This window comes from Alligator sinensis, unplaced genomic scaffold (assembly GCF_000455745.1).
Source record: "Alligator sinensis unplaced genomic scaffold, ASM45574v1 scaffold1018_1, whole genome shotgun sequence".
In the NCBI taxonomy this organism is placed as follows: Eukaryota; Metazoa; Chordata; order Crocodylia; family Alligatoridae; genus Alligator; species Alligator sinensis.
In genome coordinates, this window is record NW_005842038.1 from 2469830 (window position 1) to 2497277 (window position 27448).

The 27448-nt window shown below is 39.5% G+C and overlaps 1 protein-coding gene across 6 annotated transcripts in view; it reads right to left on the minus strand.

Annotated features, from left to right (window-relative positions):
• Positions 1–525: 525 nt before the first annotated feature.
• RNF111 (ring finger protein 111) overlaps positions 526–27448 on the minus strand; it is an 87086-nt gene continuing 60163 nt past the window's right edge. For 2 of the 6 annotated variants that reach the window (XM_025202824.1, XM_006022487.3), the window contains exons 6-14: positions 25973–26292; positions 24698–24953; positions 22521–22872; positions 20487–20612; positions 18520–18646; positions 7753–7845; positions 6759–6854; positions 5117–5244; positions 526–3360 (exon numbers count right to left, since the gene is read on the minus strand). In XM_025202824.1, the coding sequence (XP_025058609.1) occupies positions 3243–3360; positions 5117–5244; positions 6759–6854; positions 7753–7845; positions 18520–18646; positions 20487–20612; positions 22521–22872; positions 24698–24953; positions 25973–26292 (1616 nt within the window). In that variant the 3' untranslated portion in view covers positions 526–3242. The remainder of the gene's footprint in view (positions 3361–5116; positions 5245–6758; positions 6855–7752; positions 7846–18519; positions 18647–20486; positions 20613–22520; positions 22873–24697; positions 24954–25972; positions 26293–27448) is intronic. The other 4 variants (XM_025202828.1, XM_025202825.1, XM_025202826.1 and 1 more) reach the window with 4 other exon arrangements.

Genomic DNA, 27448 nt, shown 5'->3' on the forward strand with positions numbered 1-27448 from the left:
CCACATGGAAGCTTTGGGGATTTGTTCCTTTCTACCCACGTTCCTGTCACTTTCCTAGACTCAAGTATCATCTTTTACATTGGTTCAGTCAGTACTTAAGCAGCACCCGCGGAAGGAGAAAATTTTAGTTCTGTGCAGTTTCTTTCATTCATACTTAAATATACATGTAAACCCAGTTGAAAGACTAAATGTTATCTTAACAACAGAAGTGGACAGAATTCTGGAAGTCGTATAAATGACTATTCGTGGAAAAACTAACAAGGCCACGCAGGTGCAGTATTTCAAAACAACCTGCTCTGTTAATTAAGATGATAGATATTGAGTGTTGTATATAGCTAGCACTTTATATTAATCCTTCTGTATTGGAGACACTGACTTCTTTCGTCCCCAGATAAATCTACTGTATGTACGCACATAAACAGCAATGCTAGGGAGCTGTTCTTTGGATGAAGTCTTATAAACTAGAGGATTAAAACATACCATGAATGCTATTTTAATGAAAGAAAACACAGCCTTCAAATGCTATCAGTCTAACATTTTATTTATTGCATACAAAAGGATTTGTTTTGACAATGGAATTTTATATGAAAAGTAATTTGATGCATACTGTTGAGAATCTTATCTTGAAAGTCAAAGATGCTGCAGAAAACTTAAGGCAATGCATCTAAGCAAGTAAAGCACAGTAAGTGGTAGACATTTCAAAAGCCCATTTATTTTCTTTTCCTTAAATTATGTCCGGTCACAACATTCTGGAAATAAGAGTAGGCTGCAGCTTTATTAGCCCCTGCATTAGCACATAATATCAGGAAACTGTGATTCCTGGCAAATACGTAAGTGTTTAACATCACATTACAACATGGTATGTATACACTTAAAAGCAAGACACAGCATCAGTATCAGTTATAAAATAAGTCAACTCATGGGCCACTTAAATACCTCTAGTACCAGGCAGCCAAATCTGGTGCATAAAAAAATCCCACAAAATATCTGTGCTTCTCTCTCCCTTGGGAATGCCAAAGTGGACTCAACATGCACCTCAGGGCTTATTTCCACAGGTCTTTTTTTTCCCCCCCAGGTCCCATCAAGTACCTAGCAGGTGAGCAGCATCAGTGGTGATCTACCTTTTCTTGCTTTCTTCACATACATTGAAGAATGGAAGATGTTTGCCTTAGGGTCTTTCCAGTAAACGTTTATTCATTGTAACTCTCCCCACTATAGCTTCAGTCACACACCCACCCACAGTTCCCTGCAGGTACATGGTCTTCAAGCAGGTTTAATTTAAAACCTTGACAGTTTGGAGCAACCCCCAAAAAAATCATCACACGTTCCCTTTCTCCCACCATACTCCCCAAATCTAACACAAAAGTGGTTTAAGCCATCAAATTAAATTTACCTTTAACAAAGCAATTAAGCTTGAAAATTCCACTCATCACAAATGTTGGGACAAAACTTCTCCCTGCTTAATGCCTTAGTTGCAGAGGTGTTAAGTCTATTGCCAGCAATGGACACTGCATTAGAAATGCTACTCCTAACAAACTGATTTAAAAAGAGGGGAAGCAGCTTTAAGCAGACAAACAGGCATCAAATTAGATAAGGTCACATTTATAAATGGATCACAAATTGTTTAATGTAAACAAAACATTTTGATGTTTATGTTATACTGTAAACTGTTTTACACTTATCTGATTATGAAGGACAAAGACAAGGGAAACCAAAGGTATTTATTATTCAATCCACTTACAAAGCAGGTGGCTTAACGCAAGCTTATTGACATGTTCATATATGATCCCATAAGAACATCTCTTCCAGGTGGTGACAGTAATACTGTCTTAATGTTTTTGCAATTTTTAGCATCTGTTGAGCACATTTAAATAAACTATACTATGCTATGTGTATAAGAATTCTGATAAGGAACTTGTGTCCTGAAGTGGATTAAAACTTCCAAGGCGAAATGTTAGTATGTTAACTTAATTCTATATACTATATTATCCAGCAGATCTTATCTATAGAAAATATTTTAATCAGTGATGGACTGTTGGTAATTTATAAAGAGGGAATCTATGATCAAGGCAAGACTAGGTAACCACATAATTTGTGTCTGTTTCTACACAGATTTACACGTTTTCAAGTTACTAGTGAGAAATAAAACAAGAGACAAGTGGGTTTAGCTAACTTTATTAACTTTAAAACTAATAAAAATCCCATGAAAGATTTGGGATCTTTAAAAGTTCTATGAATGCATGGATACCTGCCATAAGAACTGCAGTTCTAAGTCCTGATTGAATGGTTTTACAAAACCAACGTGTGCAGATACTTTAAAGTACTTTGTAGAAGACTGAACAAATTTCTGTCTTCCGTTTCCATAAAAAAAAAAAAATCATTCAATCTGCAAGTATCTACAATCCAGCTAACTGAAATCAATATTTAGTGTTCATTAGAGCTGTTTCACAGCAGCAAATATTAAGTTAGGGATTCAAATTTCTAGACAGTGGAAGAAAATGATAAATACAATCTGAGCAGCAGTCTAAATGTTTAATATTGACATTCAAATATATCTGCATTGTGCTGCAAGTTCAAAAACATAACACAAATTTGATCAGACAATACTCTGGTGACGAGTATTCCATCTGTATCAGTCCGACTGAATATAGTTTGTATTCTGTTCCCCGTATTAAGGATGGTATTTGACTCAGAACTGATATTGTAAATATACAGCAGCCATTTTTTCCTACTTAAGGAATGTCTTAATACACAATATTATCCTTTTCTAGATGATATTTTTACATTAAACTAAAATACGTGATTGATTAAATTAAGGATCCATGGTTAGTAATGAATGAAATCATACTCTCAAAGCTTGATGCTATGTAAAAATAAAATAAAAAAACAAAAAAGACCACACAACTCTACTTACTAAAGCAGCTAATCTTGCCTGCAAGTTTAGGGTCACAAAGCCCATAATATGTGCAAACAAATGCAATACAAAGAACCATGCAAAAATACAGTAAAATGAATTAAAAGAAAAACAATGTAAAACCTAAAAAAGCTTTATAAATACATTGAAACTCAACTGTCTACATGAACTGTAGATCTAGCATTAGTTGTACCATGTAGCAGAGACAGCACTCTAGGTTCAATGCTTCCAAATCTGCACAGGTAAGTCATGCCATCTTTGGTTGACTGCAGTACCAGGAAGGATGGAAGGGAGTGAAAGGGAGGAACAAAAGTTCTGGAAAATGGTGTCAACTTTCACTTGGCAGTTGAGCCTCAATGTCCACTCTGCAAATGGGGCACTTCTTGTTAGTAATCAACCACTGATCTACACACACTTGGTGGAAAAGGTGCATACATGGAAGGCGCCTGTTATTGAGAGAGAAAAAAAGGTTGCACGTAAGCCGATGGTAACAACAGCATGGACTTTCCATTCTAAGTTGACTGTTCGTTTCATACATATATTTTTTTTTTAATGTTAGTTTTCTCTTAGCTGCTGAACTCTAATGGATAAAATAGACAGTAGCCAAAATAAAAGAACACAGGATACATCCAATTAAGTTACATGTCAATAGGATCACAAATAATAGGCCTTTTTATGTTTAATTCTCTGGGACAGATTCTTCTGTTACAGTGTCAAAAATGACAATGTGCAACTAAACTTACAAAACTCCTTGCTGTAGAACGTTATGGATGCTTTTACTTTTAATCAGGTTCTAAATAGGGATGTGAAAGTTTAAACATTTAGATGATAACTATATTTATACCAGTAATGCATTACCAGTTAACATTTAGTGCAGGGCACAATCTGGTGGGGAAGGTAAGCAGCACAGTACCTCAGGAACAGGAAGGTGGAAAAGTAGGCAAGGAAGAGGGAGGGAAGAACGGGGTGGGGGGGAAGGTTAGTACTATAACTCCTCTGCTCTCCCTCCCAGCACACCAGGGGCTGCAGCATGTTGGGAAAGTCCCTTGCCTGTTGCTGTCACCTGCAGCTTCCTGTGGGCAGTGCTGTCTGGCAGACCTTGTCACTGCTGCCTCCACCTCCCCGCCTCCGTCGAAGGCCCTAGGGAGTAGCTCCTAGCAGCAGCGGTGTCCAAGCAGGTCCGTGCGTGGCCCCTGGCTCCCCGCGCTACTCCAGGCAGGTGGATGTGGCCCCTCCCCTGCAGCAGGGCAAGCACTAGCCTGGGGGCTCCGCATACCCCAGCTGAGACTAGGTATGTGTTATTCGTTAACCATTTAACCAATATAATTAGAGGAGGTTAAACGGATACTTTTAAAAATTATATTTACAACCCTAGTTCAAAAAGGTGATTGGACAAATTCATGCAGGCTAGGTCCATCAATAGGGATTCAACATGACAGTTATTAAAACGTGAAACTTCAAAATTAAGAACTTCTTAGGTTTCTGAATGCCACAACATGAAGTGGGAAGGGGCACAGGACAGATCAGCCTAGGTATGTTGTGCTAAAATTCTCTCTCCTTTATTAGTATCCACTGTCTGTCACAGCAGAGGTGTCTGGGCTACATGGGCCCACGTTTTGTCCCAGCATGGGTTTTCTTAAATCTGATGGACCAGCAGTATTATTACTCCAGACTTACGTTAGCAGAACAGAATTTGGCTACCTAGAAATAACCTATAGAGTTTATTGTCCAAGGTTGCAAACAAAGCAGCATATTAAGATTTAAAAAGAAATTCTGCAGTTGGCATTCATGCTTAGGTCTTGAGCCGAGACTGCATCCCCTTGAAATTTATGATTGCAACTGCAGGTGCTAACTGAAGAAACCTTCCCATATGCTGTTCCTGCCAATCATACAAAATCATGCAATCCACTGCATATATTAGGAAGATTTTTACTCCACTGGACCAACAGCATTGGCCATTGTTGGAAAGGAAAGTGAATTTGAAGTACAAACGGGGCCCCTAAAGAGTTTCATACTACTGTGTAGTTTTACTGTTTTTATAAACAAAGAACAATATAGGAATTAATTATTTCTAACTGAAAGACTGATTGTTCTGGATTAACTGAATTTGTAAACCTTTCATTTGGTATTCTCCATGTCCAAAGGTGGTCTTATAGCTACAGCATTCATGCTGAATACTAAATACTAGTAGCATTTATTTACCTGACATCTTCACCCTCCTCTAATATAGACAAACAGATGGTACACTTTTCCTCTGTGTCTTCCTCTGTTCCTTCCTCCCCATCTTGCTTGCAGTGCAGTTTCCTCTGTGAGAACCAATCAGTTGTTACCTTATTAGCAGAGATGACATTATTGACAAACTGAGTAAAATCTGTTATTAGGCATATTCAACATTGTATTTACTGACAGTACATTTCACATTTAAATTAACTATTCAAATGTATGCTTCTAACAGCTCAGAAACTGAAATGACAACAGAGTACAGAATTAGTATAGAAATGAGCACAGAGTTAAATCGATGTATGATGGCAAAAATTGGCTTATGGCTGTGGATTATGTTTAAGTCACCACAGAACTATTCCAGAGTCAAAAGTTTTCTGAAAATAGGATTTTTAGGACTTTAACCTAAGCAGAATAATGGAGGCAGTGATATAAACAGTGCTGTTGCAATTTTTAGGATGAATTATGCATTTATTATACATGGGGGCATCAACACAAAAGTCTGATGATAATAAAAATGTCAGAATTAGCTATTTCATGGCTTGTTTCACCAGCAATATAACAAACATGATTATTTGCTTCCGATGTAATGTTGATAATCTTGACACTGGGAGAGCCAACTACCCCAGGGAGGGGGAAGAACCAAAATCTAGACACCTCTCCTTAATAAAAAAGTGGCATTAAAGTGAATATGCATCACTTCTGTAGTACAACTACTTCCACTTGTTTCCTGAATCCCACTACCCAAACCCACTTCCCTCAACTTCCTGCATTCAGGAAGGCAAAGCATCCCATCCTATACCAAGCAACCGCATTTCAGATTCCCTGCCACAATAGTAAATCCAGCAACACGTGCTAATCAGCAGCACTTTATGGAATATACAATGTAGAAACAGTAAAATGAATTGAAGATTAAAAGGAATATCGTACTGACAGGACCATACAGAAAGCGCAAGGGGAGGAGAGGACTGGGGAAGACAATACTGCATAATTCTGGGGCTCTTGCTCTACATCTTAGGTCAAACATGCCACAGAGGATGAAGAGCACCGATTCAATCTTCCAGCTTTCTACTTAGGGCAAAGACCTGTATGAACCAACCTGCTAGTGCATCAACATTTTAGCTCATATGGCCAAGGGCTAGAGTTGAGCTGAAAATCTTCTCAAGAGGTATGGACCTCCTTTCCTTTACACGTTCCAAGGTATGGCACTGTTTTTCATGTTTCAAATACCCAAAATGACACAAGTCACTCCTCATCTCTATATCAAACAACTGCAGCCCTTAAATTAACTACATCTGCTGTCACTTTTTAAAAGTTGGTACCTTTAATGAAAAGAGATGGAGCTCCAGATCTGCAAGTTTTCTGTATCCCTCAAGAATCTGGGAATTATTTTTTCACCCTTAAAGACTCTCCTCCATCCTAATTTTTGATTCCAAAATGGAAAATAACCTCAACATTGACATTTCTTTGCTCAATATCCTTTAAATTGGGCCCATTGAGAAGACTTATGTCCTTAGTCATGAACTGAAATATCTAATTCAACAATACTGGAAGTGCTAGTATTTATTATATCCTCAGAAGATAAAGTAACAGGCAGTTCTGTGATTTGAGATATTCTTCTTACCTTTTTGTATTTGTGAGGGTAAGTGCACCTTTCAATAGTTCCCTGGGAGGCTCCACGGTTAACATTGCCTAATCGCTCTTCTAAATGAATCAGCTCCTGAAGTCAAGAGAGAACCAGTGTGAAAACTGGGACATATCTGTAACTAAGTGCTAGTTCTATCCACTTGACAGAACAGAAACCACCATTAAATTTTCCCACTTACACACAATTTACCTGAAAGAAGCAAAATTTTTAATTAAATTATGTTGTGCAGGAAAAGTTGGGGCTTTCTGAAAACAAATACACAGCACTGTTTGATGTTTTAGGATATAGGGAAATACTGTTTTACTCCCAAAAGCACTGGAACGTTTTTATCATCTAGAAACAACCAATCAGTATGTTCAAACATACTTGTGTCAAATGAGGAAAAAGTAATTAAAATGATACTCCAATGTTTGCTTTCAGTCATTATGGCTCAAAAAAGAAGAAATGACTTAAGATGGAATTACAGTGACTGATTTCTTATTCTCCAGCACCACAGTTTTAGTAGAATCATGAGCTCTTACTGAAGACTTTTTTTCAGTGAACTAGTTCATTAACTCTCTGCATCTGATACCGTATTTAGTTTCAATTCCTGCACTACATGATAAACAAAGAACAGCGCTGTCAAAGTGCCAAACTCCACTCCAGCTAGGTGGATCTTTGTATAGTTATCTAGAGGCACCAGTATCTTTCATCATGTCTTAGAAAATATCAGATCCTATTTATAGTAAAATAAGGATGTGTCCATTAATAGCCACCTAATGCTACATTGTCCAGAAAAAGGTCAACGTTTATTCGTTTTTCCAGAAACGTTTCAGGTTTTAGCATCTCAGCTCCCCGAAAACTAAAAATTAAACGGTATTTTGCTTACATTTCTTTTGCATTCAAATACAGAACTAGTCCTGCAGCATACCCTCCCCTCCTTCCCTCATGACACATTTTGGCATAGATCTAGGTTTATTCTATTACAAACCTCAAAATTGCCCCTGAAAGGGCCTCTGAATGATGTTCCATCCAATCCCGATGAAATGTAACGGATGTGAGGGTAGCCCGCCATGTCTGGAACCTATTCAAATAGTAGACGTAAGTTAAACCTATTTGGAACAGTTTTAGTATTTTACTGTTCATGTTGCAAAACATAAGATCCTTTTGCTTTTATTCAAGTCACTCTTCATCATTTATACTGCTTGGCTTGAACTAGTGTATACAATTCCAGCTGATAACATACTGCAATGCTACCTCTGAGCTTCCTTATCAGGCTGCTCTCTAAATATAACCAGAAGCGAGAATCCTCATGGCAAACTAGACACTCTATAATAGTTCTCTACACCATCTGAGTAACAAATAAAAAAGGTTTAAGCTTGACAATGCTCAGTCACAGCCTGAGTTGTATAAACGCTCCATACCAAAATCTGTATATATTTAAACTCAACACCTCAAACTGATATGTGAAATCACTATCAAACTTGCTGTAGATTCTCAAATAAGACTTGTGATATCACAGAAGAATCAAAGTAAACACTCATTCTATAACAATAGTCAGTGCCCTATCTTATTCAAGCAACGTGTGTTTTGCCATGCTTACAATTTAGAAGGCAAATCCAAGATGCAACTCTCAGCTTACAGAAGTCTTTCAAATACAACCCTAAGAACCTGGGATTGTAAACTCCTTGGCACAGGGTCCACGTTTACACAGTAGAGCTATCCCAACTGGCCGCCTTGGGTACAACAAGTGACTAACAGTACTGACTCAATGTCTAAAATATACCTTTGATACTTTTCATAAAAATTGTCCTCTTTAGTGCTTATTGTTTAAAGGGTGGGGGTAGGGCGAAATTTTCAGTTTGCTTTAGAAACAAGTGGCAAATTAAAATGAAAACTGAGTCAAACTGCAAGCTGTGTTGTAGGGAACAATGAGAGAGGAAAAAACGCCCCCATACTTTAGCTTCTGAAAAAATGCAGTTTTCCCCTCAATGAAGGCAACTAGCCACAGGTGCTATAAATGATGGCTCAGAATAGTTCATCCTGAGATGTCAAGATGTCAATAGTTCATCCTGATTACATCAAGGAAAAGTTGATTTTCACTTTTGTGCCAAATATTTCTCTGTCCTGATTATTTTGGAAAAGAAAAAATAAAAGGAAGGTGCTTTTATGCATATACACTTTTAGGTTTAACTTTAATTTTATTTTCACTACTCAAAACTTGACATTTGTAATGCAACTTCAAATGCCAATAGCAGACTTCACCTTTAAGCTAGTTTTGGTACAGCTACGATGTATTCTTACAACTGATTATTCAGAAATGCTTAATTTTATGGACTGCATTTAAGTAGAGATTTATGGATGGGAGCATAGTGTAAGATTAAACTCTCATTATAAACATATTTTTTAAAAAGTATTTCACACTAAGCAGATATTTGGAAACAAACAAAACGTAAGCAAGCAGATGTCACCACCAATTCTTGCAAAATAACTTGAGGGGCTGGGGGGAGGGGGCTATCCCAAGTCTGAATCAATCTAAAGAGTACATAGCTAGACTGTTATGCAATACTTAAAACTGATTTGCAACAGTTACTTACCGGTAAAAGTGAAGCTAAATACCACAGCCAGCATGCAGCCGTGTTTATAGGATAAACTGAGAGAACTAAAGCTTTCAAAAAACAGGGCATCTATCAGAGGCACATGCACACACCCCTCGAATATTGAGCACACCTGGGGCTGCATGGGAAATGTGCGTGGTGATCAATTTCTGTACTCTACAAGTTTCCTAACCCTCCGTGGCATTTCCAGAACACAAAACCACTCTGCTCTTAACCTTCCCTCTGGCTTTAGCTACATGAAAAGCTCCACAGGAATCTGACACTTCCAAGAAAGTTCAGCATAACTTACAAATGTTTAAAGTGAAGCAAGGGTAATTCTCTTTACAGTAGTGCCATTGTATATTTTGTACTTTTTAACCCTTCATTATGGACAACCTCTGCTCTTGAGATTGTAACAAGGGGTATCCTAGATTTAAGCACCAAACAACAACAAAAAAGCCTATAGGTCACTAAAGGATGCCAACCACATGCATGAAAATTAGAACAGAAGTATTTATTTGCATTGTCAGATTAACTCAAAAAGGTAAGTTGTCTGAATGCCTACTTTCAGGTTTCTTCATTTATCACTTTGAACACTCCTGCTCCAGGGCAGCTTTTATTTCCAGATCCTCCCGAGCTCCAAAGCAACAACTCGGAGAATCCTGGCCTGACACCAACCACGTTTTGCTTTCTAGAGCAAATTTAGACTCAAGGCTTTATCATCTGGAATCTTTCCATATAATTTTATCCCAGATCAGATGATCCACTGGCTTGCCACGGAATTTTCTATCCTCAAATTATGGTTTTCAGTGACATGGACAGTGAACTAATGCCTCTGTGTTTTCAAACTTATACAAACAGGAGAAAGGGGTAGGCAACCCCTGGCACGGGAGCCAGAATGTGGCACGCGAAGGCATTTTGCTTGGCGCACGTGCCTCAGGGTGGACAGTGGGGAAAGGGCCAGTGCTGTGCTGCCCCAAAAAGGATTGGGCCCCTCATGGCTTCCCGCGCCATCCACCCCTTAACTCCAACATCTTACAACTAGAAGCTGTGGGTGTTTCTGGCACCCTGCCCAAAAACATTGCTGACAACCTCACCCTTAAGATGCAGTTGGTACATTCAAGACGTTTACATAAAAATATGAAGATCAGGTACAATTTTAATATTAGAGAGGTGACCCCAAACAGTGCTGCAGAACACTCGTACATACATCCCATATATCTCTGGAAGCTGTCTGGCTTAAATTGTCCAGAAGATCCCTATTTCTATGATGACACACAAGTAAGAATGCTGTCATTTCCTGACAAGAATGGCAAAGGGCTTTACACGAGTAGCTTTGCCTGTTGGTCTTCCAGTCTTTTTATTTCTTAAATAAATGTTTGTTTCTAAAAGTCCCTTCGGGCAAAATTCTGCAGGGCACTCACTTGTCCTTCGGAGGAGGACTGAAACACTCCATCCTCATAGGTCCTTTTGTTTTTTTGTTGATGTTTCCAGTCTGCCTCCCATATAGGGAGATGTGCTGCACTGCTGGCTACTTCCCAGTTACAGTGCATCACGCAACTCTGGGTATCCACAAGGAAAAAGAAAATTCATTTGCCTATCTGGATTTCTTTCCTTTTCTGAAGTGGGACTCTGAAATGCCAGAGGAGTCATCCCAGTAGTGTTAAGTTCAATTTGGAAGGAGAATACCACATTTTGTTGCATACAGTATGCCCCTGGAATAAGATCCGGCACTTGTTTTTGAAAGGCAGAACGAAGAAAAAAAAATTATCTTTCCTTGTAGTGAGTGAGTGAATAGCAGCAGTCAGGGAGCAGAGCCTGCTCCTTCTGCTCCCTGTCAATCATGTAAAACAAGAGGATGTGTCAGTTAACAGCCACTTAATGCTACACTGTCCAGATTTTTTTTCACTTTTGCCCTGACAAAACCTAAGCGGTAGAAACTGCTGTTACCATATTTCTTCACAAATAATGCACCCCTGAATTTCCAGTATCTGTTTTTTGGGAAACAGTGAAACAGTATGCAGGCAAATGTGGAATTAATTCATCTGTCATGGCCAAAAGGTGGGCTGCACTACAGACAGAGCCGACCGTAGGGGGGTGCTGACCCCAGGGCAAATCAGCCTGTGCAGGGCTCCCTTAATACTGCGTGGGGCCCTGGTACCCCTGATAACAGGGGACGGCGGGGGTCTCCGTTATTCTTGTGTGGCGTGGGGCTGAGACTACAGCTCCAGGTGGGCCCCACAGGAGGGGCCGCAGCCGCTCTGCCTGGCTCCACGGAGCGCCCAAAGCACGGAGCCCGGGGCGGTCACCCTGATTCGCCCTACCCTAGGGATGGCCCTGACTACAGACATCTCTGTCCCTCTTGAATGCTCCCCTCGTGCAACAAGCCTGGATTCTTTCATCTCTTAAGAGTGAAACCGTGCAGCTCAACCATTCTCAACCATAAGCTAATGGCACTTTATCATGCATCAGCAGATGCATGACGAACAGATCCAAGGAGGTGATACTTCCCCTCTATCGGGCGCTGGTCAGACCGCAGTTGGAGTACTGCGTGCAGTTTTGGGCACCGCACTTCAAGAGGGATGCGGATAACCTGGAGAGGGTCCAGAGAAGGGCCACTCATATGGTTAAGGGCTTGCAGACCAAGCCCTACAAGGAGAGACTAGAGAACCTGGACCTTTTCAGCCTCCGCAAGAGAAGGCTGAGAGGCGACCTTGTGGCTGCCTATAAGTTCATCACGGGGGCACAGAAGGGAATTGGTGAGTATTTATTCACCAAGGCGCCCCCGGGGGTTACAAGAAATAATGGCCACAAGCTAGCAGAGAGCAGATGTAGATTGGACATCAGGAGGAACTTCTTCACAGTTCGAGTGGCCAAGGTCTGGAACGGGCTCCCAAGGGAGGTGGTGCTCTCCCCTACCCCGGGGGTCTTCAAGAGGAGGTTAGATAGGCATCTGGTTGGGGTCATCTGAACCCAGCACTCTTTCCTGCCTATGCAGGGGGTCGGACTCGATGATCTATTGACGTCCCTTCCAGCCCTAACATCTATGAATTCTAAGTGCACTGTCTGGCCCTCCTGCTTCCCAACCATGTTAACAAAACAGGCGCAACTGGGTTTAGCAGCAATCAGCCCTTTTACTGCAGAAAAGTGACATTCAAAATTAGGGATTCAAAAATAGATTCTTCAAAACCAACTATTTATTTATTCATTCATTCAGCTAAGGAGGTAAATGGTTTACAGAGAAGAGGGGGTGAGAAACAGCAAAATGCCTATACACATAGGTCTTTCTAACTTCATCTTACCTTGCAAGTTTCTATAATTTTTCATAGCTGTTAGCCCCTGGATGGTCTCACTGACCTGAATCCTAGCTTGCTGCCTGCCCACTATAAACACCGCATGCTTTAGCATTCTTGAACCCAAGAAAAGTGCATCTTACTAGTTTATCTTCACCTTAGTGAAGGGCAAAGTTCTCTTGCAACAATGCACACTAAACAGATCACCAGAGCCAATACAACTTGCTTTGTCAGGGGGATCCACATCATACCTACTTGCTATTTGTCATTTTTAAGTGTTTGGGTCACCTTTTTAGTCTCTACATCGACTGGCCAGAAACTGCAAAATGCATGTTAAGTTTGCTCGTGTCCCCACAGCTGAGCTGCAAGTGCAATACTGTGCTAGGAACAAATTTTTACACAACTACTTTTATCTGCTTCACCTCTTTTTCCTGCAGCATATTTCAAGAGCTGTTAATCTGCCTTTTTCCTGGCAGCAAACACCACTGGTGAATCTGATCATGTTACATGGCAATATAGGTCTCAACAGACGTTCAGGTAATGAAGTTTATCTACTGCCTAAACAAATGGAGGAAGAGAGGCTGGGTTACTACATCAGCCATGATGAACAAACAACAGGTTACCTTTGTGTGCTAATCTATATACTTCAGACACAATCCAATGACTAGTTTTAGTTTATCACAATCCAAGACAACCCTCCATGAGTAAAAATTAAAACTAGTCTTCCTAAAATTTCAAGTGATGACAGAGCTTTGTATATACAGGTTCATAAATAAAAGATAAATAGCATTCAGGACTGTTAAAGACTGAATCGCTGGCTGATAAGCTAATACATTAAAGCCCTTTAAAACAGTAGTTCTGAACATCCTTGTGGCACAGAAGAGCACTCAGGAAGATGTGTTCTGGCACTTCTTGTAAAGACAGACATCTATGAGGCGCAGAAGTAAAAGGTCCCTTCTGTGTGTTGTTGGGGGTTTTTTTAATCACACTCCCAGATGGCAAATAGTTCAAATACTGAAATGCCTCAATTTAGATCATCTCAGATGAATCCAAATGCTGAGTCTCAACAGAGAAGGGGGTATCAGAACAGTAGGTTTGTCAGGGATGGTAGGATCTGCCAAGAACTACTGTTGTAAAAGTTCTTAAACAGAGTGAAATAGCAACAGTATATATGGCCAGATAAATCCATAGCATGGTCTTTTCTAATTTGGCAAGACTGCAGTCTAGGGGTAGAGTGGGAAGGAATGTACCATTCCCAAAGTTTCTTGGACTACACTTCAGCCATCTCAAAGCTTCTCTGCACTTCTACTCCAGTGACCTCTAAAAGAAGTTTGTCCCAGTGAGAGACTAATTAGGGATATTAAAAAATGGGTAATGAAGCTCTAAATCCAATTCTATAAAAAAAAAATCCAAAACTTTCAATTACTTCTCAGTCTTTCTGTGATCTATACACAAAGCTAGCCCAAATCAGATCAGACTTCTGTTCCACAAGAGATGTCCTACTTGAATCCTGACTTCTTCAACATCATGGGCTACAAGCTAAGCGTGTGGCACTTGAACCGGGACAAGCAAGGATCTCCAAACAGAACCAACTGCACCACTGAGGCAATCTGGAGCCAGAGCCGAGGGAGTGCTGTAATCTACTCCCTGCATGCCCCTGCCATGGAACCCAGGTTCATCGCAGGGGCGTGTGGACAGTGGATCGTGGCTCTGTCCTGGCCCTCCCAAGATCCTGTGGCCTCCCTGGCCCTGCCCTCCCGTCTTGCTCCCAGCCACAGCCCCATCCCAGCCACCCACCCTGCCCACTTGGGTCCTGCCCCGGCTGGTGGGTGTGGGCAAGATGGGCCGGGATGCCCAAGCAGCAGGGCTGGGTCCAACGGCGACAACCAAAAGGAGCTGCTGCCACAGTGGCTTCTGGGGAATGGGAGTTTGCCATAGGCCTAATCCAGCCCATGTGTCAGACTTTGCCTACCCCTGCCCTAAAACCTAAAAAGCTAGCTCGCTCCCCATCTTCATTAAAAAAGCCCCTAGAAATGCAAGCCACCTTTATATTAGGAAAATCAGGACTGTTTTTAACATGTGATAAAGTTGTAAAATTTTAGGTTAAGCATGCAAATTGTAGTTTTATCTTTATGTAGCCAGTCAAAGTGAATCTACCTTTATGTAGCTAAGTCAACATAACAATACAAAATAATAAAATAAATTATTATTTGAACTAAAAATCACCTGGATCTAATCAAAAAGTCTTCAAGCACAGTATCATTAAAATAGTGATTGCACTTCAACCTAAGCAACCCATTAGTTACCACACCCTTCACATCCTCACATTGTACAAAAGGGCTGCAGCACCCTACAAGAGACGTTTATAGGCAGAACAGCAGCCAGACATTATTGCATAGAGAGCAGCATCTAAATGAGCCCATTCAGACGAAGTGGCTAAGTGTTGACATGGCACTGCTAAAGTGGCAGTGTCAATAATTTCTTATTGTTGAGAGAATCAAAGAGGTACTAATCTATTTTCTATCAGCTTAAACAGTTAGATGTTCGAGCTGACATAAGTATTTAAATGTGATTCTATTCTACCCTGGCTCAAGTCTCTGAAAAACTGTTAAGGCAAAAAGGTTTGTGGCTCCATCTTTTCCTCATTTATTGGGAGTTAAGTCTTAAGGCTAAGATGAACGTGTTACAAGAAGTAATGGCTCCCAGAAATGCAAACAGAATGGAATAGGATTGTAGAAGCCTGGGAAGTGGAACAGGATCTGGCCTTTGCTGTGTATTCAAGAGGAAATCAAATCAGCTAAGTGCTGTTTCCCATTCACCATCACGTCTACAAAAGAAATGGGTTCCAAGACATGAGTAATTTAGGAATTGTATGAGTTGTTTAGCAGAGCCTTCTCTAAAAAAAGAAGTTGGAAGCAGTGAAATTTGATGATTTCATCTGCACCAGGAGGCTGCTGCACCCGGCGCCGCTCAACGGGGCTCTGCACTTGGCTGGGGATGCACCACTCGCAGGGGACGGGGACGGACTCGGCACTCAGTCCCATCCTCTGAGAGTGGTGCTGGGCTCACAGGGGATGGGGCTGTGCCAGCTGAGCACCGAGCCTGGCCCTGTCTGCTGCAAGCAGCACTGTCAAGCGCCACTCACAGGGGACAGGGCTGGGCTCAGCATTTGGCTGGTGCAGCCCAGGCAGCACCACCCACAGAATGGGGCCATGCCAGCCAAGTGCTGAGCCCAGTCCCGATGTATACGCCGTGCCTATGAAAATCCTAACTTTTCGCACTGGGAAACTAGGATCGACCATGCACTGTGAAGTATGATAGTTTATAACCCCAAACAATTCCTAAAGTCTCATTGGGATTGTGGAATAAAATCAAATCAAAGCAGTAATCTTAGCAGCTCTTCTGGCATATAGTTCAGCCAGTGTATGAAGGGAAGGAGCTATCTTCTTACATAAATGGAACAGTTGTAAGTGACTGCAGTTTAGTGGCACACACAGCAGTAAAGGAAATTTTACATTCATGACAACCATGTCATAAAATTCTTAAGAACAAGCTTACACAATAGACACTGAACTCAAGGCATGCTTACCATTTACCAGTGCTTCTTTCACATTTCTAAGAGACCTGAATTAATTTTAAATGCTCGTTTCATAATCTTAACTTTAACCACTGGTCTTCTGCCAGAGAAAGACTCAGTTGACCCCAAAGACACCACGGCATAATGATACAAGTGCTGCTTTCTCTCCTTAACCATCACAAGGTAACAGGAAGAACATAACTGCACTTCAAGGCATGCCAATTGCTTTGTATGTAAGAAAAAAAAAAAAAAGTCTCCCTTATAATGCACAATTTCTCCTTAATCTATAAATTACCCGACCAGGATTAAATAACAAAAAAATCCGAAACAAAACAAAAAAGCCTTTCCAGGATTAACCACAGCTTTTCCATTTAATTGTCCCTACACAATGATGCATAAATGAAGAAAGTCTTACCCCTGACCTTCAGAGACAAAAGATTCCTATTATAAACCTATGGAGTGGAAGCCAGAATCTAAAATGTATACAGCTCCCCCTACTCTGTTGTTAACATAATAGCCTATAAAAGGGTCCAATGCACTCCCTAAAATGACATTTTAGCTGAAGCCACAGATCTGTGAAATTTCACATCCATGTGAAAATAGATACATAGCAAGTTTATGACATCTGGTAAAATGTCCACCACTCCCCAAGTGATGAAAATCTAGAGCCATCTGAATTCTGAAGATTTGGGATGAAAGATTTCCAAGGTCAGAGAGACATTGCACCACACAAACTTGTTATCTTTGTTTCAATTTTATTACAAAACTATGCAAAGAAGCTGAATTTCACTCCTTTCTGATGCTAATATAATTTGCTGGACTATTACAGTGGCCGTATGCATTAGGAAACTGTATTAAAAGCAACTCATAGTTCATGTTTATTTCCTATATACTGTACCAATACAAAAAGGGGGGAGGAGAGTGAAATTAAAAACCCAGTTTTGTCCTGTCAAAGAAGAACTGACCTAATTTAGTAAGTACACAGAGAATTAGGATTTGCACAGATGGTTCGTGCAACACAAAGATGAAAATGTAACACTTAAATTGACAGTGACCAGAAGCTATTTAACTATACTAAAATACAGAAATACATAGAGACTGCTCCAAAGAGGCGATTCCTCTAATCATAAAGTTAAACATCCTTTATTTTCAAATATTTCCAAGGCACAGGTTTGCAGCAAGGTGTGCTAACTGTACAACAATGCATCAGAAACTGAAATGTCTTTAAGGAACTGGGAGATGTTTTGCCATGTTAGCTAACTAGCAAAGAATAAAGCAATGTACAAACAAGTTATAAAAAGTGCAAAACCATTCATCCAAGAGGTTGCAGGTTTATAACTTGCCCCTAGCCTTCATTTTTGTACATGGTAGGGAAGATACACTTTATACCATAAAAATCAACTTCTGTATGGTAATAGCTATTCTAGGGCTTGTCTACACACTGACACCCAATTCAGACTAATTTATCACACCTATGTGGCTCAAACAATATCCTTAAAAATCCTATATGGAGATTTGCTTTGGTTTAGTTAAATTCATTTTCAAAACATATTAAATGAAACTGGATTAAGGCCATTTTATTTCAGAATAAGAGTTACCATTTGGAGATTTAGTACAGTTTAATCAAACCACTTTAAAGTCATGCTGTTAGTTGATTTGGGTTAATTTCCCTGAGTCTCTTCACATAGGATAAATTCGTAATTTAGCAAAACAAGAGAAAGTATGTTCCATCACCAATATTTTGGCTTCCCTGTGCCATTATTCTCATGAACATAAATTATGTACTTAACCTCCATTTTAAAAGATATTCATTATAAAAAACTGGTTTATTTGACATTCAATGTTATCTTGAAACAATTACACGTATATAAACTCCTACTGTGCTGTAAGGTGAAATCTAAAATAAGCATCAATACTAATTTCTTGCATACTGCTTGGTAAGTTAAAACATTAATACTCTGAAGCTGGTTACAGCAGGACCTGAACTTTTAAAAATCAGATGCAGAGGGTCAATGCATTATTATGCAAGAGGCAATTTCATTCAGATGTCTTCCATTTTACAAGGCTGAAGTTGAAACGTTAGTGTCCTAAACTCATTTTATTTGTTCTAGCTTTCCATGAAGCATCATAAACAGAATCAATAAAGTAAATCTTTCTTCATTTGTTCAGTCCAATAAGTAACTTTCCCAATAGTTCCTACCAATCCAATTTAAAAGCAACACACCTTGCATGAAGGAGGAGATATGCTTTAAGACATGCAGGTAGTACATAACTACCATAAATGATCTTACCATTAAAGGAAGAGCCCCTATTTGTAAGTGATGAAGTCGAGGAGGTGCATGGTAATGGGCCAAATGAGGGTGCAATGGGCCTGGTGGATAAGTGGCTGCAGTCACTCCAGCTTCAATTCCCAGTTCCCTGTCGCAGAAGCAAAATGTAACATTTTAAAACAGTTACTTCTTGCCCCCAGACACAACTCCAATGCTCTGGGAATTTATATCATGGCTTCTAAAGATGCTCAGAAAAATTAAGACACAGGGGGCGCATCTATACATGACAATTTAAGGCGCATTAAGGGTGCGTGTCTACTAGAGGTGCACCAGTATATCAGTCGAATGTCAGATCAGCACCAATAAAAAGAAAATTAACGTTATTGGCAATCAGCTTTTCTTGGCCGGTGTAGCCAATACTGTCACCAATAAATGCCGCATGCATGCGCACAGCCACATCATGCACACAGCCAGGAACGCAGCCCAGCAGCTTGGAGAGCGAGAGAGGCAGACACTACCCAGCCAGGGTGGTGAATGTGACCCCAGGAGTGGGACAGAGCCACAGGCAGCATATCTAGGGGGCATGGGGGGGGTTGCATTCACCACCCTTGTTAGGCAGCCCCTGCCCCACTCCCTCCCTCATCATGGGGGACCTCGATCTGCCGCCCCCCACACCTCATCCCTCCCCCATGCCCCTTCCCCTCCCACAGACTTACCAGCAGGAGGCTGCTCTCTCCAAGTTCCTAGGCTGCATTAGTGTAAATCGGCTATCAGATTGGTATCGGTTGATATGGCTGGTTAATAAGCAGCCATCGGTATTGGTCAAGAAAATCTTTATCAGTGCACCCCTAGTGTCTACACGTGCATGCCCTTAATGTGCCTTAAAAATGGCAATTTTAGGCTATTCATGCCTAAATTTGATACCTGCAAAAGCAGGTATCAAATTTAGGCACAAATATCTAAAGCTCGTTAACATAAGTTTAGATGCGTTAAGGCACATTAATACTGTGTATGGACTTACTTGGGACTAAGTTTGGTCCCATGTCAGCCTGCGTGCACCGCATTAATGTACTTTAATGTGTGCACATGTAGACGTGAACCTAAATTGTTTTAATGCGCATTAAATGTGCATTAAAATTTAGGCGCGCCTCAATGCACATGTAGGCATGCCCAAGATAGACTAATTAAGTCTTTTCCATTAAACCAGTTCTTACTAACATCACCATTTCCCAGACTGCATTTATGGCTAAGTAGATGGCTTTAAAACATTTTTTTTTTAAATCAGCAAAGATAAATTAACAAATCTGTAGAAGCTTAACTGTCATCATAGGAATCATGTGTTAGGCACATCAACTCTATTAGTAATTTAGGATGTTATATTTTCCTCAAAACAATGGCTCTGCAGTTTACTATTAACCATTTCAGCAACAGATTTTTTTTTAGTGGCTCAAACCCATTTTTTACATTTCTAGAACTTTCCAGCACTTTTGATACCGTAAGGTCCTAGGAGTAAAGTTCCACGTAAAGAACCATATCAGATGCAAATGTCTTTGAAATAATAATAAAAAAAGTTCATACATACACCAGATTGAACCAACAGTAACTAATAGCTTAAATAAGGTCTGCACCTTTAACTTGAAAAATGTTCTTTGTAAAAAATACCTTTGCAGCAATATTCAGGTTCAGAATTCATTGCAATAGCTGGAACCAAATTAATTCAATCACACACGCACATTTCTGAAGTAGTGGCAGAAACTTCCAATGATTTATAAAATAGATGCAAATAATGTTGAAGTAGTGAGTTTTAAAAGTGGCATTTTAAAGAGATCTCTTATCTTTAAGCATTTTCTCCTGTATATGTGCATAGTTTATTGAACTAAGATGCAGACAGCATGATTGATATAATTCTCACAATGAACATAAGATATATACCAATAAATTAACACCTAAAGAGCCATAGGACACACCAGAGTAATTAAAGTACTAACCATGCAGACCTCTCTGGAGCTTGTCGAGGATGGGAGGACATAGTCTGAGGCACATGAATATGGTGGCCATGACCATAATTGGGATGCATTCGGTGAGGATGTGGAGGAGGCCGTTCATGTGCACGTCTAAGATAACAGAAGAACACCAAGTAAGAAACATGGAAGATCTAATTTACTCATATTGAGATTATCCACCCATTAAACAAAAATATTTGTCATATATAAACCACTTTTGGACTGATCCGGTATCTGAAATCCAGACAATGGTCATTCAAAAAACTAGGTATTAATTAGGAACAATCTTTCATGCCTAATTTGTGAAGTGGAAAACGCACACTGCCAGCATGATGTACCGAGTAAAAATCTTCAGTCTACAATTATACAATCATCTAGAAGACATGACTATGTATTGTAATGAGTTTGGGAGGGGAAGGAAAAATGTTACCCCTGATCACATATTTGAGATAACTAACTTATTTAAATCAAAAGCTGTGGTTCAAGGCATTAGATAATTTGGCTTTGGCATTAACTTTAATTGCTCAAAATCAGATTTGATTAGAATTTATAAGAATTCTTCAGTTGGGATTCACAACCAAGCAGCCACCTTCTCAAAATACTTTTCAGAATTTGTAAGAGTTATCTTTAAAAAATAAATTGTTGATTAATTTATATTTGGCTTTAATTCTAAACTGCTGTTGACATTAAATGTCTCATTTGACCTTGGTTTGATATTAGTTTGGTAACTGCATTTATTTTTAGTTTAGTTTAACATTAAAACAGCAGCTTTGGTGACATGTTCTCTTTAAAAATTTTAATAAAGTATTATAAGAAAATACTAAGGATATGAACAAAGCTAACAATTACACCTATTTAGAGGACTGGGATGTGTCATGTTTCAAACTGATCTATTGCAACTGTTTTACATACCCACTCTCCTCTGCAAATAATAGGTGAAACAAGGTAATTTAGCAGCTCTAATTTTAAGGTAAGCTGTCCTGATTTACCTTCTATTTACTGTGGGACAGAAACATACATGGGACACTTGCCGCTGATCAGATGATATATGCATGTGAGCAGAAAGTCCCTCCTCCATTTTAAATCTGTAACTTATCTGTCCACAGCCTTAGGGCAATTTCTTAAAATGATTAATGTGGATCCAGAATAACTGTAGACCTGGGTACATATTCACAGAATCATAGAAAATTAGGTTTGGAAGGTACCTCAGGTATCTAGATCCTCTTTCCTCCTTTTCTTATAGATGGACACTACATTTGCTTTTTTCCTATATCTGAGACCTCTCCCAATCACCACAAGTTTTCAAAGATAATCCAGCTAAAACACTGCCCAGCTCCTTCCTGTTAAGGTGTGCTTCTCAAATCATTCAGCAGGCACTGTAAGGAAACAGTCAAATAATTGCTACTCCTAACACTGTTTTAATGTACCTGGAAATTAAGTTATTTAAATAATGTATCTGCATTTCTTCTATAAATTTGACCATATAAATCACTTCTGGCAGTAAGCTGTTAATTTGTTTTTTAAGTGTCAATGTATAAAGAGAACCTTGCCAATTTCTACAGTGGAAACAAGTTTAAGGATGTGCTGGGAAGCTGGCCAGAGTGAGTTAAATCTAGCTAACAGCAGGGATGAGTGATAGTTCTAATTATAGTATATTTGAAAACTAACATTAAGCATTCATAATAATAATGACAACAACATTCAGAATTGCCTGACCTGAAAAATGAACCCCATGTATTCCCAGGATAGATAAAGCATGGCCAACAAAAGCAATAATGTTCCTTCCAGTGTACCAGTGACCTTATCTGGAGAGAGAACTTTGAGAGGTAAGAGGACAGGTTCAACCCTAACACTCAGGCAGCAGCTGTGGTATACAATAGAGGACCCCTTCTTACCAGGATTTAATTCTGATGGTCATCTAGCCATGCAGTTACAACTAAAAGTCACATGCAGCATTTTACAAACCTGACGGGAATGAATTAAGTGTTTAGTTACTGTTTCAGGACACTTATGACATACGTTGGATGCTGCATCATTCTTCTTCTCTGGACTTCCATCCTCTGGATCATTTCATGAGGATGCAGCCTCTGTGCTGAAGGTGCTGTTGCAGGGATGTGATGGGAAATAGGCTGGTGTGTAGCTGGAAGATGCTGTGGAATTGGAGCAGCTGCATTTGCTAAAGGGTGAGTTGGTGGAGGTGGTGGTACAGGATGAGAAGATGCATGGGTGGAAATTGAAGGATGGAAAGGATGCACTGGATGTGGGATAACATAATCCACTTGAGGTGGTGGCTGGGGTTGAGGAGGTGGGTTTCCATGAGAGTGAGGACATGCAGAAGCTTGATGATGAAGGGGTCTGGTCAAAGAAGCATCTGGAATAAAAACATTGACCATTTTCAATCTATTACATAAAGCTTATTGAGTAAGTGTATAAGAAACTAAAATGGTTTCACATCATTGTGGTACTGTACTCAACTATATTACACAAATTTCTTTATCATTTATCTTATCACAGCTACATCCTCATTCTTATAATAACATTATCATTATAGGAATAGTTGGCTTTTGACCATTATTATTGCATAGTTAAAGCCAGTATTAACAATGACTGTCTCAAATTCACTGAAGTGATAGAAATGATAAAGTGCCCCATCAACCTAAATGAACAAAATCAAAACCAGAAAGTCAAATTTCATAGGATTTGCCTAGTGGAGGTGGAAGACCACAAGGCAATGGGCATCAATTACAGAGGAAAGATGGACATGGGAGGAGGAGGGGGGAAAAAAAAAAAAATCACAATACCCTAAAAAGTACTCGCTAATATGGTAAAAAAGGAAATGTCTGGAAGAAATCCAAATACCACACCACATCAGGACTAGTGGGATGATGCAAGCCTTTTCTTCTTAAATCATCCATAATACTTACAATATAAATAGGAATGGGAGAGAAGGAATTTTGTTGTGTATATGTGCACCAGTGCATAAATAACACCATGCCGTGCTAGTTCTTAGCTGTAATCATCACTTAAAAAAAACAAAAACAAAAAAACCCCAAAGCTAACATCTCTTAACAAGTTTGCTTTACCTGCTGCTCTCAAAGTGTAAGTGTTATAGGAAAGGAAGTCCTCTGGCAACCTCCCCTGACATGTAAATGCTAATTATGTTGCCCTTCAGACACCACAGTCCTTACAAGGAGGATTAATTATGTATAATATCTTTAAAAGAGCTTATCAAACCCATTATTTTAAAATGAAATTTTGTGAGAAGCAAAGTGGTAACTAATAAAAGCCCCAGATATTCAAATGCTGCAGCAACTGCCATGCTGCCATACAGGTAGATCCTGCATGTTTAGAGAAGGTGTGGTATGGTAACCTACATCTAACCGTGCCCAAGTGGAGCTTGTTGCAACACTAGGACCAAGGTAAAAGATATCATACCAAATCAATCAGTCAATAATGGAGGAAACCACATCCTTAGCAGGAACTGAGTGCATAAGGGCCACCAATCTCTAAAACAAGCTGAGATAGACAGCAAGAGAAAGTAGCATCCAATATTAACTGCATCAGAAAGTGAACAATTAAAATAGCAAGAGAGAAGGAAGTGTGTCAAAGCTCTTCATACGACTTTAGTACAATTTAGAATTAATGCGTCAGGATTGCAATGAACAATAAGCCAAAATAAAATGATGCTCTATGCATCACTTCGCATAACCAAACGTTCAGTTCTTAATATCTCAAATACAAATGGTTTTCCACACCACTGTATATGAGTTTAAAAGACTTTAAAATAACAAAAGAAGGATTGCTACTCAACAAAACAGCAACAAAAAGGAACTTTTCACTATTTCAAGCTCAACCCACAACAATTTATAAATAAAGCTGGTATCTGAAAAGGCAGTGAATTCATTCATAAACAAAAAAATGCTACCCTGGATAATGCACAAAGCAAGAGAGACTGGACCCTTCCCCCCTTTCAATTTTTCTGTGCTGGAAGGATTTTTAGATGGACTCGGACAGTTTACTAAGCGTAAAACATTCCATAGTTTAGAATGCAAGAATGCTATTTCTAAAGCTAAAAATCAAAGTGGATGGTAAAACCTTAAAACAATCAATGCTGCCATGCTTTACTTTCCCGTATTTCACAAAGTTGTATTTTTATTTTTATTTTTATTTTTTTTTAGATAAAACGCTGTACTTACAAGGAGAATGCATATAGTGTCGACAGGATGAGAGTGAAGCCTGTGGAGGAGGCTGGGGCTGGGGTTGTGCAACCATGCTTGATCCATATCCATCTATTGTTATTGGTTGGCTTGGGCCAGCACTAGCCTGATGCCCATAGATTGTAGTTCGGGATGAAGAACCAGGACAGCACGGGTCAAATGCTGATGCTCCATGGAAAGCACCACTTCCATGACTTCTTATACCATTGTTGCTTAAGTCCACTGGCAGAGCCTGCTGTACAAAAAAAAAAACACAACAAAAAAAACCTGCCTTGTTTTCAAGCAATTCTTTATATATTTTTAAATAAGCCCTCCCCCCACCCCCCTTTAAGTGTTACATCAAAAGCAGTGTTTTGCAAAATAAATATTTAAGTGATAACATTCTTACAGCCCTACTTTAAAGTTCTTTAGGTATGATTATTTACATTTCATAAAATGTACTGGCCCCCATTAAGGAGGGTGAATTGGATAAGGATGTTCACATTCTTCTTTGAGCTCCCCAGTTTAATTTCAATATATTCTATTGTACCTTAACTGGCTCACTAAGTATTAATTTTAATTTGATGCCCAAAAGGAAGTTACACTGCACATTTGCTGAGATAGAGACAGGTGCTCTAGTATTCTGCTTAGTTGTGCCTGATGTACATGCCTAATAGTAATAAATCATCATAGGTTCTAAATGTAGTCACCAGAGTATAAAACAGCAGTTTTAAATGTACAAATGAGTCATTGCTAAAAGGAACTTTAAGCTTTAAAGTATTTTAAAATTAATGTAAAATGAAGTACTGAAGCCCATACACCAAGTAGTATTTTTTAAATCAATGTTTTGAGTCTGTAATGGCTGAATTATTCACTGATGCACTGTAACCTCGTGGGGTTACAGGTCATATTGGTGAAAACTGCTAGAAACTTTTGGATGCACTAAGGTATAAAGTCTCTGGAGTGTATTTGGAGCCATGGTGGGGGGTAGGGGGTTTTGTTTGTTTGGTTTTTTTAATAAAACAGGAAAAAATTAAGCCAATGACAGGGATCCAAATAACAAAGTGACAGCTGTTAACACACAAGGTATTTTGTTTGGTTTTCAAATTTTTCAACAGCACTTACGCTTTATATTTTCTTATCGTAAGCGCCTTTTCTAATGCTCACTAAAGGCAATGAGAAATGAACTCCCAAAGCAGCATCTTACTCAATTGTATAATACATTCAAATGTCACTTAAAAACAAAGTGAAAACAATCACAAAAACTGAACATGCCTGGTCATGGTAGCTGGCACCAGAACTACTGCTTGCTCCACAAGGCGCTGGCACTGGAGGAGGCCTTTCAACAGGGCAGCTGGTGTCACTGAATGAAGGAGACAGTGGGACAGTTGGGTGAGGATTATGGTGGTGGTGGTGATGGTGCTGAAAGTGGTGGCCATGCTGCTGAAAACAGCTTGTGTGAGGGTGTCCTAATGCATGATGATTCTGTGAAGATCCTCCACATGGAGAATGTTGTGGACAGCATGATGGTAACCTTGGCATAGCAGGAGGGCCAGTTTCCAGTGTAGTGCTAGATGCAGTTCTCCTTACATCATCTTAAAGAAAGAAATTAAACAAGTTTAGTGTTGTTGAAAACAAAAAGTCAATGAAACAGAAATTGTATCTGTACATGGTAGCTGAAAGGGTAATATTTCCATTTAATCAAATATGGACCCATAAAACAACAATTAATTACCTATCCAGAGCAAGGAAAATTACATCTCATGAACAAGTAACACTTACTAAATATTTTAAAAGGCTATTAAAATAGTTTAAAGTCTGACTCATGAATGCTTTGAAATTAACTATTCAGTTAGATCTTTTTATATACATGGTCAGAGGAACTGGACTGACTGGAATATTACTCCAAAGCAGACCATGAGATACTATACAAAGGAAGAGGAAAGAGCTAGCCTTAAACTCAGAGGACCCCACAGCATTTCCTTGTTTTGTCACCAGATTATTTGGAGACCTCAGTAAAATGCTAGCCTTTGCTTCAGTTCCCTAACTATAAAACTGGGATGACACTACATCCTCCACCTCATAGGAACGTTGTTAGCTGCTCGGTTACGATTAGAATGGAAGAAGCAACATGCAGGTACTGAAAACAGAAAGCATTCCCTGCCCCGCAAGAGCTTCAAGTTGTTACGTGCTACCTAATGTGCTTCAGGAAGCTGTGTTTTAGCCGAAAATGTTACTGTGCTCAACAGGGTGAAATACAAAAGTCTGTATTTTAAAAGAAGTCAAACTAGATTGGTCCTTGATGGCATTATACCCCATAAATCTACAGATTTCCTTCAGGTAATGAATTTTCCTTAAGCTACTACTAATGGTGGTACCTACCCTCCTGTTTGTTTATATTTCATAAATTTAGTGGGCCCCCGAACTGGGTGTACTTATAACTGGGGCCAGTTCTGACTTACTCTCCAATCTCCAGGTTTTAAGTATGTCTGCAAAAAGCTACTAGGTCTTTTGCCTCCAGCACTAAAAGCTAATGAATTCATTAACCTTACCCCCTCTTTAATGCTTATTCCAAGATAGATCCTTACTTACTTTACTCTTTCCACCTGAACATTTTTCTAGTTTTTTTACGCAATTTTGACCCCCATCATTATTCAGTATGGTGAAGCAAACAGACGCAAAGCCCCAAATTTGTGCTGTCTACAAGAGCACCCTATTGGGGTCTACAGAAGGAGAGCTCTGCTACACCTG